General features: G+C 48.2%; 1 protein-coding gene across 2 annotated transcripts in view; it reads left to right on the top strand.

Annotated features, from left to right (window-relative positions):
- Positions 1 to 744: 744 nt before the first annotated feature.
- Positions 745 to 19,600, top strand: part of GPR143 (G protein-coupled receptor 143) — a 40,538-nt gene continuing 21,682 nt past the window's right edge. The window contains exons 1-4 of one of the 2 annotated variants that reach the window (XM_003811949.6): positions 745 to 1,195; positions 5,916 to 6,025; positions 7,316 to 7,410; positions 18,074 to 18,166. In XM_003811949.6, coding sequence (XP_003811997.1) covers positions 946 to 1,195; positions 5,916 to 6,025; positions 7,316 to 7,410; positions 18,074 to 18,166 — 548 coding nt within the window. In that variant the 5' untranslated portion in view covers positions 745 to 945. The remainder of the gene's footprint in view (positions 1,196 to 5,915; positions 6,026 to 7,315; positions 7,411 to 18,073; positions 18,167 to 19,600) is intronic. The other variant, XM_008964324.5, reaches the window with a different exon arrangement.

The following is a 19,600-nucleotide window of genomic DNA, read 5'->3' as shown; positions in this document are numbered from 1 at the left end:
GCCCCACCACATCCAGCTAATTTTTGTTTTGTTTCGTTTTTTGATACAAGGTCTGGCTCTATCGCTCAGGCTGGAGTGCAGTTGCACTATCTTGGCTCACTGCAAACTCCATCTCCTGGGCTCAAGCGATCCTCCCACCTCAGCCTGCCGAGTAGCTTGGATCACAGGCCTGGGCCACCACACCGGGCTAATGTTTGTATTTTTAGTAGAGGTGGGGTTTCGCCATGTTGCCCACGCTGGTCTCCAACTCTTGAGCTCAAGCGATCTGCCTGCCTCGGCCTCCCAAGGTGCTGGGATTACAGGTGTGAGCTACTGCTCTTTCTTTAACATTGATCTGTTTGTTTCATTCATTAATTGTAAAGGAAAATCCTGCCTCTGTGGGATTATTTCCATGAATGAGAGAGGCCATAAAAAAAAGCACTAATTGGACAACCATCTCTACTTAGGAAAAAAGCAGTTATAGGGATCAGTCACAGTTTATGAACATGTTCTGGCGCCTTAAAGGCATCAAAATCAGGATGTCAGAGTCCCAAATAGGAAAGATCTAGTCCACGAGGCCTGTTTCTCTAGAAGGCCAGTAAAGATGGCAGGTTTGGCGCTCTAGGTGAAAGAGAAACCACCAGGAAGGCTTGGTGAATGGGGAGAAAGGTAACCCTCCCAACCTTTCTGCTTCTCCTTCCACTTCCCTCCTCCTCCTCCCTCTTCCTCTCAGCCCTCCCTCTCTCTGTCCTCCTCCTCCGCCCGCCCAAGCATCACCTCGTGAGGCCTCGTGGCGTTAGCCCAGTGCGCTCGGCCCCCACCGAGCCTGGCTCTACCGCAGGCGCTGGGGGTTGGGGTGGGGGAGAGGCCCAGGGCACATGATGCCACCCCCAGCCCGCCCAGCACATGACCCAGGCAGGCCGGCGGGGTCCTGGCACACCCGAGCCGCGTCTGTGAACACAGCCCATGGCCTCCCCGCGCCTAGGGACCTTCTGCTGCCCCACGCGGGACGCGGCCACGCAGCTCGTGCTGAGCTTCCAGCCGCGGGCCTTCCACGCGCTCTGCCTGGGCAGCGGTGGGCTCCGCTTGGCGCTGGGCCTTCTGCAGCTGCTGCCCGGCTGCCGGCCCGCGGGCCCCGGGTCCTCCGCGACGTCCCCGCCGGCCTCGGTCCACATCCTGCGCGCTGCCGCTGCCTGCGACCTTCTCGGCTGCCTGGGTAAGGGCGCGCGCGGCCCGCGGGTTGGAATCTGATCAGTGCCTGGGTGAGGGCGCGTGGCCCGCAGGTTGAGACCCGACTGGTGCCCGGATAAGGGCGCACGGCCTGTGGATTTGGACCTGTTCCGTGATGGAGTGAGGACGAGAGGCCCGCGGGTTGGAACCTGCCCGGTGCAGGGCTGAGGGCGCGTAGCCGGCTGGTTGGGACCTGCTCGGTCCCCGGCTGAGGGCTTGAGGCCCGCGGGTTGGGACCTGCTCAGTGCTGGGGTGAGGGCGTGAGGCCCTGGGGTTGGGACCTGCTCAATCCCCGGGTGAGAGTGCGTGGCCCGCAGGTTGAGACCGGATCGATGCCCGGGTGAGGGCGCATGGCCCGCAGGTTGGAACTTGATCCACTCGGGTTGGAACTTGATCGGTGCCCGGGTGATGGCGCACGGCTAGCGGGTTGGGCTGGGCGTCTTAACACTTGAACCACAGAGAAAAGAGAAAGCGGAGGCTGTTCCCTAGGGACCGGATGGGACAACTAGGTAATTTTTTTTTTTTTGAGACGGAGTCTTGCTCTGTCGCCCAGACTGAAGTGCAGTGGCGCAATCTCGGCTCACTGCAACCTCCACCTCCCGGGTTCAAGGGATTCTCTTGCCTCAGCCGCCCGAGTAGCTGGGGGAGGCGCGCGCCATCATGCCCGACTAATTTTTGTATTTTTAGTAGAGATGGAGTTTCACCATGTTGGCCAGGCTGCTCTCGAACTCCTGACCTCAGGTAATCCACCCGCCTCGGCCTCCCAAAGTGCTGGGATTACAGGCGTAAGCCACCGCGCCCGGCAGACTAGGTAGTTTTGCAAACAGATGGTCGGTAAAATTCCCATCCAAGGGACGTTGGGTTTTAAAAAATCCGTTTATTGTGTTTGTTATATGGAAACTTCAGATGGCGCAGTTAAGCAAAACCCAGACCAGAAAAGATTTCCTCATTTTTGCCCAACTGCACCAGGGAGAGACTAACAATTAACTTCTCTCTGTCTCGCTGTGTGTGTGTGTGTGTGCGCGCGCGTGTGTAAATTCTTTTCTATTGTGCACTATATATTCTCTCGAGTATTTTGTAAGCTGAAATCCCTTCCCTATCCAGGCTTTTTGGGTATGGTTTTTACACCACAGGTGCGCAAACTGCAGCCCTCAGACCAAATCCTGCCCGTTTTCTAGGGCCCACAAGCTAAGAATGGTTTTACATCCTACTTTTTAAAAAATTAATGATTTTTTTTTTTGAGACAGGGTCTCACCCTCTTGCCCAGGTTGAGTGCAGTGTCACAATCACAGCTCACTGCAGCCTCGACCTCCTGGGTTCAAGCGATCCTCCCACCTCAGCTACCCGAGTAGCTGGGACTACAGCCACACGCCACCATGCTAGGGTAAATATATATGGGGTCTCACTATGTTGCCCAGGCTGGTCTCCAACTCCTGGGCTTAATTAAAAGATCACCACCCTTGGCATCGTAAAGTGTTAGGATTACAGGCGTGAGCCACCTCACCCAGCCCTAAAATGTTTTTAAAAATCAAAATTAAAAAATATTTCCTGGCATGTGACTATTATTGAAATTTAAATGTTAATGTCTACAAATAAAGTTTGATGGGAACGCAGCTATGTTGTTCATGTGCATTTGTGAATTATTCATGGCTGCCTTTACCCTACAAGGGCAGGGTGAATATTGGACTGAGAAAGTATGGCTCCCAAAGCCAAAAATATTAAGAATGAGTTTGCCAACATCTGCTTTAAACTATTATGTGACACTTTATACAGACCTCTCAGCTAGATTTGGCCATTCTGTTTAGCTTTTTGGAACATTTCCACCATGCGTAAATGCAGTCTATAATAGAAACACTTACAGTGAATCCCTGTACGTGGGATTCGTGAGGTACGGGTACCCGGCTCATCTGCTCCCCTCTTCACCCTCCTCACTGGATTAATGTGAAGCCAATCTCAGGCTCCATCATCCTGCCCATTCAGATCTCAGAGAGAGCCCTAAAACATAATAATTCTAAACATTTGCAACCCCAATATCATTATCACTTTATTTTTGAGACAGGGTCTCACTCTGTTGCCCAGGTTGGAGTGTGCTGGCATGATCATAGCTCACTGCAGCCTCGAACTTCTAGGCTCAAGGGATCCTCCTACCTCAGCCTCCTGAGCAGCTGGAACTACAGGCATGCATCACCACACTGGCTAATTTTTGCATTATTTTTTCAGAGCTGGAGTCTCACCATCTTGCCCAGGCTGGTCAAACTTCTAGGCTCAAGCGATCCTCCTACTTCGGCCTCCTAAAGGTGCGGTGGCTCACGCCTGTAATCCTAACTACTCAGGAGGCTGTGGTGGACGGATTGCTTGAACCCAGGAGTTCAAGACTAGCCTGGGCAACATAACGAGACCCAGGCTCTACCCCCCCCCCAAAATAAAAACAAACAAAAAAGGCCCGTCATGGTGGGATGCACATGTGGTCCCAGCTACTCACCAGGCTGAGGCAGGAGGACCACTTGAGCCCAGGAATTCCAGGCTGGAGTGAGCTACGATCCAGCCTGGGTGACAGAGCCAAGACCCTGTCTCTAAAAAAGTAAGGTGTACCCAAACATCTTTTGAGGGTTAGTGAATAATACTTGCATATCCTTTAGCCTTTAGAAGGGAAGTGGATGAGGTTGTGAGCAAATAAGCAGAAGTCAGGAAAAGGCTGGGTGATCGGGACCCCTTACTGAAAAATAAGAAATTTGAATGCCCATGGGATAGGGCTTTTATTAAGCTCAAAGGAGTGATAAATGCTGAAAATTCTAAGGCACCGTACAGAAGAAAGGCATTGTTTTTGTTGGCAGTGGCTTGATAATGAGAAGATGTCTTGAGCTTTTTAGTGTTCACAGTTGTCGTTTAGTAGTGTATTACATAGTGTGTGTTTAGTGGTATATTACATGGTATGTGTTTAGTAGTATATTACGTAGCATTTGTTTAGTGGTGTATCACATGGTGTGTGTTGCATATTATATGGTGTGATTTTAGTAGTGTATTGCACAGTGTGTGTTTAGTGGTGTATGGCATGTTTACCAGTGAGCACTACTACACAGTATGTAGCTTGGTGTTGTTTACAGTTCTCCCCTTTATATTACCTAGCATACTTTTTTTTTTTTCTCAGATGGAGTCTCACTCTGTCGCCCAGGCTGGAGTGCAGTGGTACAGTCTTGGCTCACTGCAACCTCCACCTCCCAGGTTCAAGCGATTCTTGTGCCTCAGCCTCCTGAGCAGCTGGGATTATAGGTGCCCACCACCATGCCTGGCTAATTTTTGTATTTTTAGTAGAGATGTGGTTTCACCATGTTGGCTAGGCTGGTCTTAAACTCCTGACCTCAGGTGATCCACCCACCTCAGCCTCCCAAAGTGCTGGGATTACAGGCGTGAGCCACCATGCCAGGCTCTTTTCTTTTCTTTTCTTTTTGACACAGGGTCTCACTCTGTCGCCCAGGCTGGAGTACAGTGGTGCGATCTCGACTCACTGCAACCTCCGCCTTCCGGGCTCAAGCGATTCTCCCACCTCAGCCTCCTGAGTAGCTGGGACCACAGGCGCGTGCCACCACCTCCAGCTAATTATTGTATTTTTGTAGAGATGGGGTTTTGCCAGGCTGGTGTCATCTCCTGGGCTCAAGTGATCCGCCGGCCTTGGCCTCCCAAAGTGCTGGGATTACAGGCGTGAGCACTGCGCCCGGACCCTAGTGTACTTTTAAACAACGGATATTGCATTACCTAACAAAGAACCATAATATGTACCATGAGTGTGCATACTGTTTTGAGGATATTAGACATTTGGGTCTAATAGCAAGAGAAACTCACAAAGAATAAATGTTAAAGGCAAATGATTGAGAATTAATTTGTGAAAATTTTAAATGTGTTTAAAAAAGAATGAAGGAACTATATATTCAAACTTCTAAATTGTGCTTTTTGAAAAATTCTTTTTTACGTGAGGAATAACTAATATGGCCACTGAAAATGCAGCCGAGAAATACAGATTGCTAGTCACATATTGCAAGTAAACCAACAGACAAACAAAATAGGGATGAGACTGTGGCCAACTATGGTTTACGTTAAAGTGCCTGCGTTTGTTTTGCTACCATAAGTTATTTTCTGAGTTTCAGGCCAGGCGCGGTGGCTCACGCCTGTCATCCCACTTTGGGAGACCAAGGCGGACAGATCACTTGAGGTCAGGAGTTTGAGACCAGCCTGGCCAACATGGTGATACCCCGTCTCTACTAAAAATACAAAAATTAGCTGGGCGTGGTTGTGGGTGCCTGTAATCCCAGCCACTCGGGAGGCTGAGGCAGGAGAATTACTTAAACCTGGGAGGCGGAATTTGCAGTGAGCAGGGTTTTTACCACTGTACTCCAGCCTGGGTGACAGAGCCAGACTCCGTCTCAAAAAAAAAGATAAATAAAAAATAAAAATAAAAAAAAGTTATTTTATGAGTTTCAATCTTCTTTTTCTCTCTCTGCACACACAAATATGTATGTTTTTTTCTTCCTTTCTTCCTTTTCCCTCCTTGTCTTTTTCCCTCCCTCTCTCCCTCCTTCCTTTCCTTCCTTCCTTCTTCCTTCCTCTCTTCCTATCTCTATCTATTATGTATCTATCATTTTTCCAAAGCAAGAAGTCAGCTTTATATTTGATTAGGATCAGATACAAAGTATTATCCAATTCTCTCTTAGGTATGGTGATCCGGTCCACCGTGTGGTTAGGATTCCCAAATTTTGTTGACAGCGTCTCGGATATGAACCACACGGAAATTTGGCCTGCTGCTTTCTGCGTGGGGAGTGCGGTGAGTCCACCCCCTCTGCATGCCCTCTCCTCCCTACTTATGCTCCTCAAATCGCAGCAGCAGCAAACCCTGGGAGTCTGTTAGAAATGCAGGTTCTCACGTCCTGCCCCATCCTGCTGATCAGGAACCCAGCCCTCTCTGTTTTAACAAAACCCTCCAGGGGATGCTGCCCAGACACTCAAGTGTTGTTTCTCCCACCTCTTCACAAATGCATCCTCCGCTTACATGGGGCCACAAGCAAAACCAGCTGGCACAGAAAAAGTTATCAATCCATTGGATGCATTTTGTTTAAATATATACATAAATATATTAAATAAAACATACAAGCCGGGCACGGCAGCCCACACCTGTAATCCCAGCACTTTGGGAGGCCAAGGCAGGTGGATCACTTGAGGCCAGGAGTTCCAGACCACCCTGGTCAACAGGGTGAAACCCCGTCTCTACTAAAAATACAAAAATTAGCTCGGCGTGGTAGTGTGTGCCCATGGTCCTAGCTACTCAGGTGGCTAAGACAGGAGAATTGCTTGAACCTGGGAGGCGGAGGTTGCAGTGAGCCAAGATCGCGCCACTGCACTCCAGCCTGGGTGACAGAGTGAAACTCCATCTTCAAAGAAAAAAAATAAAACCACATAATTATATATAAACAAATTATTGAAAAAGTAAATAGATATCATATATACACAGACACACATACACATGTATGTTATGCTCCATCCGTCACGGTGGTGCTCAGGTGAGTGATTTGAAGCACATTCCCTGACGCTATGTTGATTGCCCTGTGCTGGAGCAGAATTGCCAGTTTCCTTGCTTCCCTGTCCTCAGTGGCTTCCTAACTGCATCTATGGAGGCTCTGTCTCAGCCCGCAGTGGCGAGACATCTTGACCTTGTGTCGTTTCTAACACTGGAGTCCCCTTACTCCATCTTCTCTTTGGAAGGACTGCCTGAGTCCCTCCTCCCCGTACTCATTCTTCCTCAGAACAAGAGCTTCTATCTAGTTCAAAGCCCCCTTGAGCCTGCACCTCAGTTTAAATGACATATCTTGGAACTTCATCCTCCCTGCATACAAGTGGAGCAGAAGGCATAGTTCCTTAGTGAAATCCGAATGCCTACACCTATCCCAGGCCACACCCTCCTTGGTCCCAGGAACTGTGCCCACTTGTGTCCCGAGAGCTGTCACGTGCGGCTTCCTGACGTCAGAGGAAGCCAGTGTCTACCCTGCCGTCTCAAGGATGGGCTGGGCTTCTTGTACCTGTTTCCAGACATTTTGATGCAGGCTCTTCCCGATTGCAGATGTGGATCCAGCTGTTGTACAGTGCCTGCTTCTGGTGGCTGTTTTGCTATGCAGTGGATGCTTATCTGGTGATCCGGAGATCGGCAGGACTGAGGTATTCACCGAGGAAATGGGATTTCTGCCCTAGTTCTATTTTAGAGGGAAGATAAGAGATGGCACTGAGCGTTTAAAAGTATTTTGCAGTGTTGCAGACACCATCATTCAGAATCTGTCAGCTGGCCCCTCCGCCTAGAAACATCCACAGCAGCTCATTTTTATAAGAGGCCAAAGGCACATTTAAAATATTAGCCAGGCACAGTGGCTTGTGCCTGTAATCCCAGCTACTTGGGAGGTAGGAGGATTGCATGAGGCCAGGAGTTTGAGACCAGCCTGTGAAACTTAGTGAGAGTCCATCTCCAAAATAATAAAACAAAATCTTGAGGATTTTAAAAACCTTGAAAGCAAGTAATTCAATAAATGAAATATTTGGAACTGGACAAATACTAAAACAGAATGGGCATGTACATAAACAATTTTATTGTTTATTTTTTACTTTTTAGAGGCAGGGTCTCGCTTTGACACCCAGGCTGGAGTGCAGTGGTGAGAGTATGGTTCACTGCAGCCTCAACCTCCCAGGCTCAAGCGATTCTTCCACCTCAGCCTCCTCAGTCTGTAGCTGGGACTACAGACACGTGCCACCAAACCTGGCTAATTTTATTATTTTTGTAGAGATGGGGTCTTGCTATGCAGCCCAGGCTGGTCTCAAACTCCTGGCTTGAAGTGATCCTCCTGCCTCGGCCTCCCAAAGTGCTGGGATTACAGGCATAAGCCACTGCATAAACAATTTTTTATTATATTTAAAGGTTCAAAGGATGTATATATTTACACTTCATGCTAAATCTGGAACCTGAGAATGCCGGGGCTGGAGGTGGCTGCTTGGCAGGGAGTTACTCAGTGGCTAGTATCTGGGGCACTGGTGTGTTTGAACTGATGCCCAGTCACTCGTGAGCTGTGTAACTGTTGGTGAGTTGTTTAACTTCTCTGGACTTCTGTTTTCTCAGCTGTGAAATGGTACCCACCACACAAGGTCACTGTGAAGAGTAAATGTGATAACCCGTGTATATGGTTAAGAACAGTCCTGAAACGTTGCTAGCTCTTGATACCTATCAGCTGTTACAGTAGGTGGGATGCGCATGTGTTGAGGAAACATCCACATAGAAAGCTGAACTGACACAGAGAAGCTGGATGTGGCATGGCAGGGCTCCAAATCCAGGAAGCATTTGCCCCCACCAAGTTCATGGTCCACTTGATTCAGGTCCCCTTTGAAGGGAGCCCCTCCTTGCCTGTTTTTTGTTCTGGTTTTTGTTTAAATACAGCTTTGTAGGCCAGGCACAGTGGCTTACACCTGTAATCCCAGAACTTTGGGATGCTGAAGCAGGAGGACTGCTTGAGCCCAGGAGTTTTGAGACAAGCCTGGGCAATACAGTGAGACCCATCTCTACAAAAAATAAAAAAAAGATAGCCAGGCATGGTGGGGTGCAACGGTGGTCCCAGCTACTCGGGAGGCTGAGGTGGGAGGATGGCTTCAGCCCAGGAGGCCAAAGCACAGTGAGCCATGATCGTGTCACTGTACTCCAGCCTGGGCGACAGAGTGAGACCCTATCTCAAAAAACAATAGAAACAAACAACAACAACAAAAAAACCCAGCTTTATAAAGGTCACCTGTTTAAAGCCTAAAATCCAGTGGTTTTTCGTGTATTCACAGAATTGCATAACCATCACCGTCATCGATGTTACACCATTTTAATCATCCCCTCTACATCTCTGTGGTGGTTATTAGTCACTCCTCACTGCCCCCTCCCCACAGCCCCCAGCAACACTTATCTACTTTCTCTGTGGAGCTGCATGTTCTGGACATTTCATAGCAATGGAATCATACAGTACGTGACCTTTCGTGTTTGGGTTTTGAACTCAGTGTAACATTTTCACGGTTTATCCGTGTTGTCACATGTCTGTGCTTCATTCCTGTTATGGTCTGAATGTTTCTGTCCCTCCAAAAATTCCTGTATTGAAATTCTAACCCCTAAGGTGATGGTATTAGGAGGCGGGGCCTTTGGGAAGTTATTAGGTCATAAGTGGGATCAGTGCCCTTGTAAAAGGGGCCCCAGAGAGTTCCCTCACCCCTTCTACCATGTGGGGACACAGCAAGAAGGTGCTATCTATGAACCAGGAAGCAGGGCCTCACCAGACATCACATCTGCTATACCTTGATCTTGGACTCCCAGCCTCCAGAGCTGTGAGCAATAATTGTTTATAAGCCACCTAGTGTGTGATATTTTGTTATAGCAGCCTACATGGACTAAAACAACCCCTTTTCATTGCTAAATAATATTCCAGTGTAAGGCTATACTACATTTTGTTTATCCATTTATCAGTTGATGGACATTTTGTGTGCTTCCATTGTTTTGACCACTTCCATTGTTTGGCTACTTGGAATAATGCTGCAACTGACATTTGTATGCAAGTGTTTGTGTGGACATATGTTTTCATCACATATTCCTGAGTATATATCTAGGTGTGTAATTGCTGAGCCATGTGGTAACTCTAGGTATAACCTGGTAAGAAACTGTTAAACTGCTTTCCAAGGTGAGTGTACCATTTTACATTCTAGCAGTAATGTGAGGGTTGCAGTTTATCCACATCCTTGTCAATACTTGTTATTATCTGTTTTAATTTTAGCCATCCTAGCATGTGTGAATTGGTAGCTCCTCATGGTTTTGATATCACTGATGAGTAATGATGCTAAGCATCTTTTCATGTGCTGATTGGTCATGTATATATCTTCTTAGAGAAATGTCTATTCACCTCTTTTGCACATTATTTCATTGGGCTATTTGGTTTTTTATTATTGAGTTGTAGGAGTTCTTTATATATTCTAGATACAAGTAGCATATTACATATGTGATTCACAAATAGTTTCTCCCATTCTGTGGTTTGTCTTTACACCTACTTGATGATATCTTTCAAAGCACAGAAGTTTTTCATTCTGATGAAGTCCAATTTTTCTATTTCTTTCCTTGATTTCTTATTCTTTTGTTGTCATATCTAAGAAATCATTGCCTAACCCAAGGTCACAAAGATTTAGACCTATGTTTTCTTATGGTTTGAATGCTTAAATTTAGGTCCACTTAGAATTTTTGTGCACAGGTGACTAATGGGTCCATCTTCATTATTTTGCATGTGGATATCCAGTTGTCCCAGCACCATTTATTGAATAAATTTACTTTTAAAGCCAGTATCAGTAAATAGAGATCATATGTAGGCTATAGAATATATTGGGTAATCCCAGTAGATCCCTGCTCTAAAATCATTGACATTCCTTATGTAGATCACATCATCAACTTTGGTCTCTCTGACCTGAAGTTTAGTGCTTACTTCATTTTTATGCTTGTTCCTTCCATCTTTTTACCTTAGCTCCCAAACTCTTACACATCTGAACCAAACTGAGATATGCCTAGTTGTGAAAATTCTCCAGGGAAGATAGTCAAGGTCAGAGCCAGCCAATTAGGTGTATCGGTGAAGATTCATTTTGGCTACATAAAATATATATAATAATAATGACTTAAACAAGGTAGAGATTTCTCTTTCATGCTAAAGATGTCCAGAGGTAGGCAATCCAGGACACTTGTGATGGACATCAGGGACCCAGGTTCCTTTGATTTTCCTGCGTCACTATCCTATTGTGTGACTTCCATCTTCAAAGTGTCATGGCCCAATATAGCTGCTGGTGCTCCAGTCATCACACCTACATTCTTGGCATCAGGAAGTGGGAAGAGAGCAATGCAATGCAATAGAGGCCTGTGTTCCCCTGAGCCAGCTTTAAGTAGTGTCTTGGGAGTTTCATACAATGCCAGTTACATATTATCGGTCAGAAGTTAGTTTTTTTTTTTAGATGGAGTTTCACTCTTAGTTTCTTTTTTCTTTTCTTTTTTTTGAGATGGAGTTTCACTCTTAGGGTGAAAAAGATAGAGTTTCACTCTTTTTGCCCAGGCCAGAGTGCAATGGCACGATCTTGGCTCACCGCAACCTGTACTGCCTGGGTTCAAGCGATTCTCCTGCCTCAGTTTCCCAAGTAGCTGGGATTACAGGTGCCTGCCACCATGACCAGCTAATTTTTGTATTTTTAGTAGAGATGGGGTTTCGCCATGTTGGTCAGGCTGGTCTCGAACTCCTGACCTCAGGTGATCCACCTGCCTCGGCATCCCAAAGTGTTGGGATTACAGGCTTGAGCCACCATGCCTGGCCAGAACTTAGTTTCATGCCACACTTAGCTGCTAAAGGAGGTAGGAAATAGACTCTGTGAGCCGAGCATGCAGCTGCCCTCATGACATCCAGGTTATGTTACTGAGGGAAAAAGGAAATATGGCTTTGAGTAGGTAATCAGCAGTGTGATACAGCCGTGGCCCTGCAGCTCTCATGATTGGCATGTCTCTGAGCATCCCTCAGTGTTGGAGAGGTTGGAGGTCTGACACAACTGTAGGTCTTATAGATGCCAGTTATGGGTAGAAGAAGCGTCTCAGAGTGCTGGAAGGAAGCTGGGAGAAAAGTAATGCCCTCTGCTGCCATAGGAGGATATATTACTTCACCTCCACCCACGGTGGGGATGTGGGGGAAGAGGGATGGGGTCCCACAGGGCAATCTGAGAACTGTCTGGACCCAGAGGACAGACAGGGCCCTGAGAAGCTGGGACAGGCAATCATGAAGCCCTCCTTACCCCAAGGATAATATTTGGGAGTTCATTTGGAGCTCAGTGATCAGAAGGCAGGATGTTGGGACCAAGGGTCTTCAGCCCGTGGGGGGCGCAGGCTTCTCCTGATCTGCTGTGGATTGGGGTTCAGACTTCTGCCCCGGTGTGGGTTTCAGAGGCCCAGCCCGAAGTCAGGGTCTAGAATGCAGAGATTCTGCACTCTCAAACACCCAGCCCTTTGCAGAAAGCCTCTCCGTTAGTTATCTGAGTCTCATACAAAGCTTCTGGTTCCTGGCCCACATTGCTGAGACATACCCCCAACCCTCACCCGCTCCCAGCCCAGCCAGGCTAGGGAAGGGCCACGCCAGGAACCAGTCACAGTGTGGGAGGCAAAACATGCTGGAAGTGTTTCTTTTCCTCCCGAAGCTCTTTGGGCTTGTTTCTTTCCTCTTGTCTCATTGTAGAAGCGTGTCCTTTCTCACTCAGATCCCTTTGTCTACACAGCTGATCTTCCAAGTTGAAGTCCCGATGGGGTGGGGGTTGTGATATTTGCCAGGAATCTGGTAGGGTTTTGAGTGACAGCCATGCATCCCATGGAGCTCCAGCCCCCTACCCCACCTCGTCCCATCAGACAGGAGAGGCAAACCCAAGACTGGATGGCACCAGTCAGCTCTGCAGAGCTTCCATCTTCAGTCTTCCTGCGGCATCTGGAAGGCTGCGGCCTCAACTCCTGGGGGAAACGGGGTGGGGTGTATGGAAGTACAAAGATGAAAGCTAGAGACTGTGCAAGAATGCCAGCTGTGCAGGGAATGGGGAGGCGAAAGGCAAGTCCCCCGCTCTCCTCTCGGGAAGCATGTAGTAGCTGCTGGTTCTGCAGAGACAGCCTTCCCAGGTGGGACTGAGCATTCCGACTTGGCTATTAGGTGTGGAGGTGACTCTGGAAGGGCTTGGGGATAGGAGCTCCTTGCTTATCGGGTGAGCCGGGTATTCAGGAGGCATAAGGCCTCTCTCGCTGGGGGGCTGTGAGGGCCCACACAGCTGAGAAGGAACCCCACGTTCGTGTCCTTCTGTTGGGAAACCTCAGGTTCAGGTTTGCTGCAGATGCACCTGGATTCGCTTCCATGCCAGAGGATCAGGTAGGAAAAAGCAAACCAGACAAGCCCAAGCACAGCTCCTCCTCCCTTTCTGACATCTCCATAAAAAACTTTGCAGTCACAGCCATTGGCTGATTTCTTCTCTAAGCTATCCCCTCATCTTTTATAACTGGGTTTTTTTTTTCAGATTCTGTTTTTTTCAATTATTTTTATTTCTATTTATTTATTTATTTATTTATTTTTTGAGACGGAGTCTTACTCTGTCGCCCAGGCTGGAGTGCAGTGGTGTGATCTCAGCTCACTGCAACCTCCACCTCCCAGGTTCGAGGAATTCTCCTGCCTCAGTCTCCTGAGTAGCTGGGACTACAGGCACCTGCCACCACACCCAGCTAATTTTTGTATTTTTAGTAGAGATGGGGTTTCACCATGTTGGCCTGGCTGGTCCTGATCCACCCACCTTGGCCTCCTAAAGTGCTGGGATTACAGGCATGAGCCACTGCGCCCAGCTTTTTTCAAGTTTTAAGGTTTATCTTATTGCAAATGTTTTTTTGAATAGATGAAAAGAGCCCTCCAGTAGATTATCAGACTTACACTTAAACTGACATGGTCCTGTGGCCCACAGAGGCTTCTGTGACCCAGTCCCCAACACACGGCGCTCCCTCTGTCATCTCTCACCCTCTCCACTCCAGCCACGCCCAGCTCCCAGCTTCTAGAAGGAGCCTGTATTCCTTTTTTTTTTTTCTTTCTTTCTTATTTTTAATAGCTGCGTCTCACTCTGTCATCTAGGCTGGAGGGCAGTGGCATGATCACAGCTCACTGCAGCCTTCAACTCCTGGGCTCAAGCAATCCTCCCGCCTCAGCCTCCTGAGTAGCTGGGGCTACAGGTGTGCACCTCCAGGCCAGGCTACAGCTCACATTCTTTGACTTGTGGCCTTTTCCTCCATCTTCAAAGCCAGCAATGGTGGGTTACGTCCTTCTCAAATTCCCTCCTCTCTGGTTCTCTGCAGCTGATAGTCTCTGCTTTTCTGGATTCTGGCAGTTACATTGGCCCAACCCAGATAACCCAGGATGACTTCCTTATCTCAAATATCCTTAACTTCATCACACCTGCAAAGTCTCTTTTGCCATATAAGGGAACATATTCACAGGTTCCAGAAATTAGGACAGGGACATCTTTAGGGAAATGTATTTGGGCTATCACAAGTGTTTATCCACTTTAACTTATCAACATAGTCTCTGCCAGGCATGTTGGCTCATGCCTGTCATCCTAGCACTTTGGGAGGCTGAGATGGGAGGATTGCTTGAGCCCAGGAGTTTGAGACAAGCCTGGGCAACATAGCAAGACTCCATCTCTACTAAAAATAAAAATAAAAAAGTTAGCTGGGTGTGGTGGTGAGTGCTTGTAGTCCTAGCTACTTGGGAGGCTGAGGCAGGCTTGAGCTCAGGAGTTTGAAGTTACTGTGAGCTATCATTGTGCCATTGCATGCCAGTATGGGTGACAGAGGGAAACCCCATCTCTTAAAACAACCACCACCACAAACATAGTCTCATCTTTTAGATTAATCACAGCTACGAGCCTGACTTCATGTAAAATCTTCTCCATCCAGCTATGGCCTCTGGGGCTGGCCCCCAGCAGGGGCACAGGCTGGAACATTACACTGATTCTTCTATGTCATCCTCTCAGGATGGTCACTCCCATGCAGGCAGGGATTCTGTTTTTTGTGCCTAGAACAGGCATGATCTTTGCTCAATAAACATTCAGCCAATGTACACCGAGTGAGACATACTGCGCTGATACAACTCTGTGATTCTTTTAGTTGAGACGTAACTTAAATACTGTAATATTTGCCCTTAAAGGTGTGCAGTTCAGTGGCTTTTAGTGCCATTGCAAGGTTATACATCAGTTAGCCTCACTATTACTAGTTCCAGAACATTTCTACCATCCCAAAAAGAAACCCTGTACCCATTAGCAGCCACCCCCCATGTCTGCACAATCACACAATATGTGCACCCTTTATGTCTGGCTTTTCACTCAGCATTGTTGCTGAGGTTCACCCATGGAGTAGCATGCATTAGTACTTCATTCCTTTCAACTCGATATTACCTTTGCACGTGCTGACAGCCATCTTGTAGGTTAAGGGTGTGGGAAGTGTTTCCTATCACTGGCCCCTCTTCTGTAGAGAATGTGCACCGGAAGGGAAATCCCAGAGTAACAGCGCTGATGGTCCAGTACATGTCTCCACCTCCCTGAGCACAGGATGCTGGTAAATCCCATTGCTGGGGCTGCCTGATTGTCCTCAAAGTGAAGACAGCTGGGCATCCAGGGCAAGCCCAGCCTTGTGGGAAAGTGGAGGTGGGCGGGGACGGCCAGCCTGCCCTGGAGGGCAGCGTAAGTAGCAGAAAGCAGCCAGGCCTGACGTCCACCTGGCCCCTTAGCGTAGTGGCACAGGAAGGCTGCAGAGGGTTTCCGTGTTCACCCAGCTGAGAGGAGCAACTCACAGCTCTGAGAAGTGGGTCTGGCCGAGGTGATGCAGCTAGTTAATGTGCCAGGTGTTTGCATTCGGTTCAAACCTGTTGAGCCTCAGAGCATCCTCCTGGGATGAGGCTGTAAGAGGAGTAAGTGGGGAGGCTGGGAGGAGCACCTGGCGAGTGCTGTGCCCGTGAGGTGCAGTCTTAGTCCGTCCAGGCTGCTATAACAAACATCACAGACTGGCGGCAGCTTATAAACAGCAGAAATGTATGGCCGGGCACGGCGGCTCATGCCTGCAATCCCAGTACTTTGGGAGGCCAAGGCAGGTGGATGACTTGAGGTCAGGAGTTTAAGACTAGCCTGGCCAACATGGTGAAATGCTGCCTCTACTAAAAATACAAAAATTAGCCAGGTTGGTGGTGGGCGCCTGTAATCCCAACTACTCGGGAGGCTGAGGCAGGAGAATTGCTTGAACCCGGGAGGCGGAGGTTGCAGTGAGCTGAGATTGCACCACTGCACTCCAGCCTGGGTGACAGAGCAAGTCTCCATCTTGAAAAAAAAAAATGCCATCTGACCCAGCAACTCCACTCCCACGTATACACCCCAAAGAACTGAAAACAGGAACCCAGCCAGGTGCAGTGGCTCATGCCTGTAATCCCAGCACTTTGGGAGGCCAAGGTGAGGGGATCACTGAGGCCAGGAGTTTGAAACCAGCCTGGGCAACATAGTAAGACCCATCTCTACAAAAAAAAAAAAAAATTAGCTGGGCATGGTGGTGCATGCCTGTGGTCCCAGCTACTTGGGAGGCTTAGGTGGGAGGGTTGCTTACGCCTAGGAATTGGAGGCTGCAGTGAACTATGATTGCATCACTGGACTCCAGCCTGGGCCACAGAGTGAGACTCTATCTCAAAACAAAACAGGAACTCAAACAAATACTGGTACATAACACATGTTCATAGCAGCCCTACTCACAGTAGACAAACAGTGGAAACAACCTAAATGTCCATTGATGGGTGAATCTTGGCCCATGTATACAATGGAATGGTATTCAGTCAGAAAAAGGGAAGAAAGGGCTGCCGCTATGGCTCACGCCTGTAATCCCAGCACTTTGGGAGGCCGAGGCAGGGGGATCACTTGAACTGAGGGGTTCAAGAGCAGCCTGGCAACATGGCATAACCTCATCTCCACAAAAAATACAAAGAAATAGCTGGGCATGATGGCGTGTGCCTGTGGTCCCAGCTACTCAGGAGGCTGAGGTGGGAGGATTGCTTGAGCTCAGGAGACAGTTGCAGTGAGCCGACATTGCACCACTGCACTGCAGTCTGAATGACAGTGCAAGACCCTGACCCCTAACCCCTACAAAAAGAGGAAAGAAAGGGCACAGTGGCTCATGCCTATAATCCCAGCAATTTGGGAGGCCAAGGTGGGAGGATTGCTTGAGATCACGAGTTCAAGACCAGCTTGGGCAACATAGCAAGATACTGCCTCAACAGAATATTAAAAGAAACAAGGGAATGAAGAAACTGATCCATGCTACAACGTCAGTGAACCTGGAAAGCATTATGCTGAGTGAAGGAAGCCAGGTGCAGAAGGCCACGTAGCATATATTTCCATTTACATGAAATATCCAGAACATGCAAATCCACAGAGACAGAAACTAGATTAGTGGTTGCTAGGGGCTGGGGGATGGGCAAAGGGGAGTGACCATTTATATTAGTCTCTTCTCACACTGCTATGAAGAACTGCCTGAGACTAATTTATAAAGGAAAGAGGTTTAATTGACTCACAGTTCAGCGTGGCTGGGGAGGTCTCAGGAAACTTACAATCGTGGCAGAAGGCCAAGGGGAAGCAGGACACCTTCTTCACAAGGCAGCCAAGCGATTGGGGGCTGGAGGGTGCGGGGGGGGAGGGAAATCCCCTTATAAAACCATCAGCTCTCGTGAGACCTCACTCACTATCACGAGAACAACATGGGGGAAACCGCCCCCATGATTCAATTACCTCCACCTGGTCATTTCCATCCTCCAACCACCTAACCAATTGATTTCCATCCAACAGTGATTAGTTCAACTTGTTCTATCCCTTGGGATTTTGGAGATTACAATTCAAGATGAGATTCAGGTGGAGACACAAAGCCTAACCATATCACCAATTAATGGATATGGGGTCTCCTTTTGGAATGATGAAAACATTTTGGAAGGAGACGCTGGTGATGGCCGCAGAGCATTGTGAATGTACTAAATGCCACTTTGTTGTTCACTTTAAAATAGTTAATTTTATGTGATGTGAATTTCACCTCAATGGAAAACAACCAATCAACCTCAGCAGCACGAGGAAACTCTTTGCCGAGGGGCTTTCCTCTGTGTACATTTTGCTGACCTTTCCAGAGCGCAGGAGCTGGCCTGGCAGTTCCAGGCAGGCCTCTGTGCCCCACTGAGCTGTGGCTGCTGTTGTGCTTGTCCCCTAGCACCATCCTGCTGTATCACATCATGGCGTGGGGCCTGGCCACCCTGCTCTGTGTGGAGGGAGCCGCCATGCTCTACTACCCTTCCGTGTCCAGGTAAGTTGGGACTCCAGCGCCCCAGGCAGCCCCATCCTTGGCTCATAATGTGTTGTCTTGCAGGGAATACATGAGCCCCGACCCACAGAGTGGGTGCCTTGGAGGTTAGGCCGTTGTCTCAGGGCCACATGAGGCCATGCTCACGGCCCAGCCCCAGAGGGCTGACTACAATAGCTTGGAGAATGACCCTGGAATCATTCTCCCTGGCTCTGCCTTTCTCGTTTGTGTGCATAGGCGCCCATGCACACAAGCATGTAGGCAAAGCTTTCCGCATATTTCCCTCCACGTAAGGTGTATTCCCAGCCCCTGTATTGGTACAGTTTTCTCATGCCCACTTTTAAGTATTTGGTCTTCAAGCTTCCTCTGGATGAGCAGGTGAGCTTAACATTCTAGGAATGAGTGTAGGATAATGTGGAAGAGGCCATAAGGATCCCTGGGCAGAGCTTATTCTCTAGCTTTGCTTCCTACGCTTTCTCACTTCTCTTCTATCCTCCACACAGAGGGAGATGTGGCCGCTGGAACTGTCTCAGGCATTTCCTCAAGTTTACATTCCTGTCCATGCAACCCTCAGTTGCAAAGCCAAGGTCTTTCCAAGGATATATACTCTAACTTCCAATGGAAAACTGGAAAACAGAAGTGGACAGTGTCTTTGTCTGTGATTTTTATACCAGGGATCAACACAGTGTAGCCCTCAGGACAAATCCGGCGTTCTTCCGTTTTTGTAAATAAAGTTTTATTGGAATATAGTCACACTCATTCCTTTATGTACTGTCTGACTGCTTTTGCATGACAACATCAGAGTTGAGTAGTTGCCTCAGAGACCACAGTGTGGCCCATGAAGCTGAAAATATTTACTATCTGTTCCTTTACAGAAAAAAAATCGACAGAAAAAAAATGGTGTAGATAATTTATCTCCCTCTTTTCTCGCTTCTTGCGGCTACTCAGTGAGGATGTCTCCAAATTGGTGTTGCCTTGTCAACCATGAATACAAGCAGGGAGCTCTGTATAGATCCATCCATACATTCTGCTTTTCTGGGGAACTTTAAAAGGACAGATGCAGTGTCAGCAGCTGTTATAACGGAATGCACTTAGTTGGAAAGGGAGTTTCTGTGACTCTCCCTCGCCTGTGGGACCCCGGAGACTCCTGGCAAAGTTGCATCTGAGCCTGAGGGTGCCATTGCTGCAGGGCACACAGGGAGCCTTGAGGTGCTCCCAGGATCTTTAGGAGCTGTACCTTTTAAGCATCTTATCCTTAATCATCTCTTCATTTTCACAACGCCTGACCCAGGGCGCTCGGTGTTCTTCATGCTCACAGTCTCACTCTCTTATTTGTCATTTCCTTTCTGTCTTTGCATCGGAGTCACTTCTCTTTCTCCTCTTGTTTCTCTTTCTCCTTTCAAGCCTTTCCAGATTGAATTTTAGCCTCTACAGCTA

The sequence above is a fragment of the Pan paniscus genome, chromosome X (assembly GCF_029289425.2).
Source record: "Pan paniscus chromosome X, NHGRI_mPanPan1-v2.0_pri, whole genome shotgun sequence".
Classification (NCBI taxonomy): domain Eukaryota; kingdom Metazoa; phylum Chordata; class Mammalia; order Primates; family Hominidae; genus Pan; species Pan paniscus.
The sequence above is the reverse complement of the archived record's forward strand: the minus strand, read 5'-3'. Positions and strand labels throughout refer to the sequence as shown.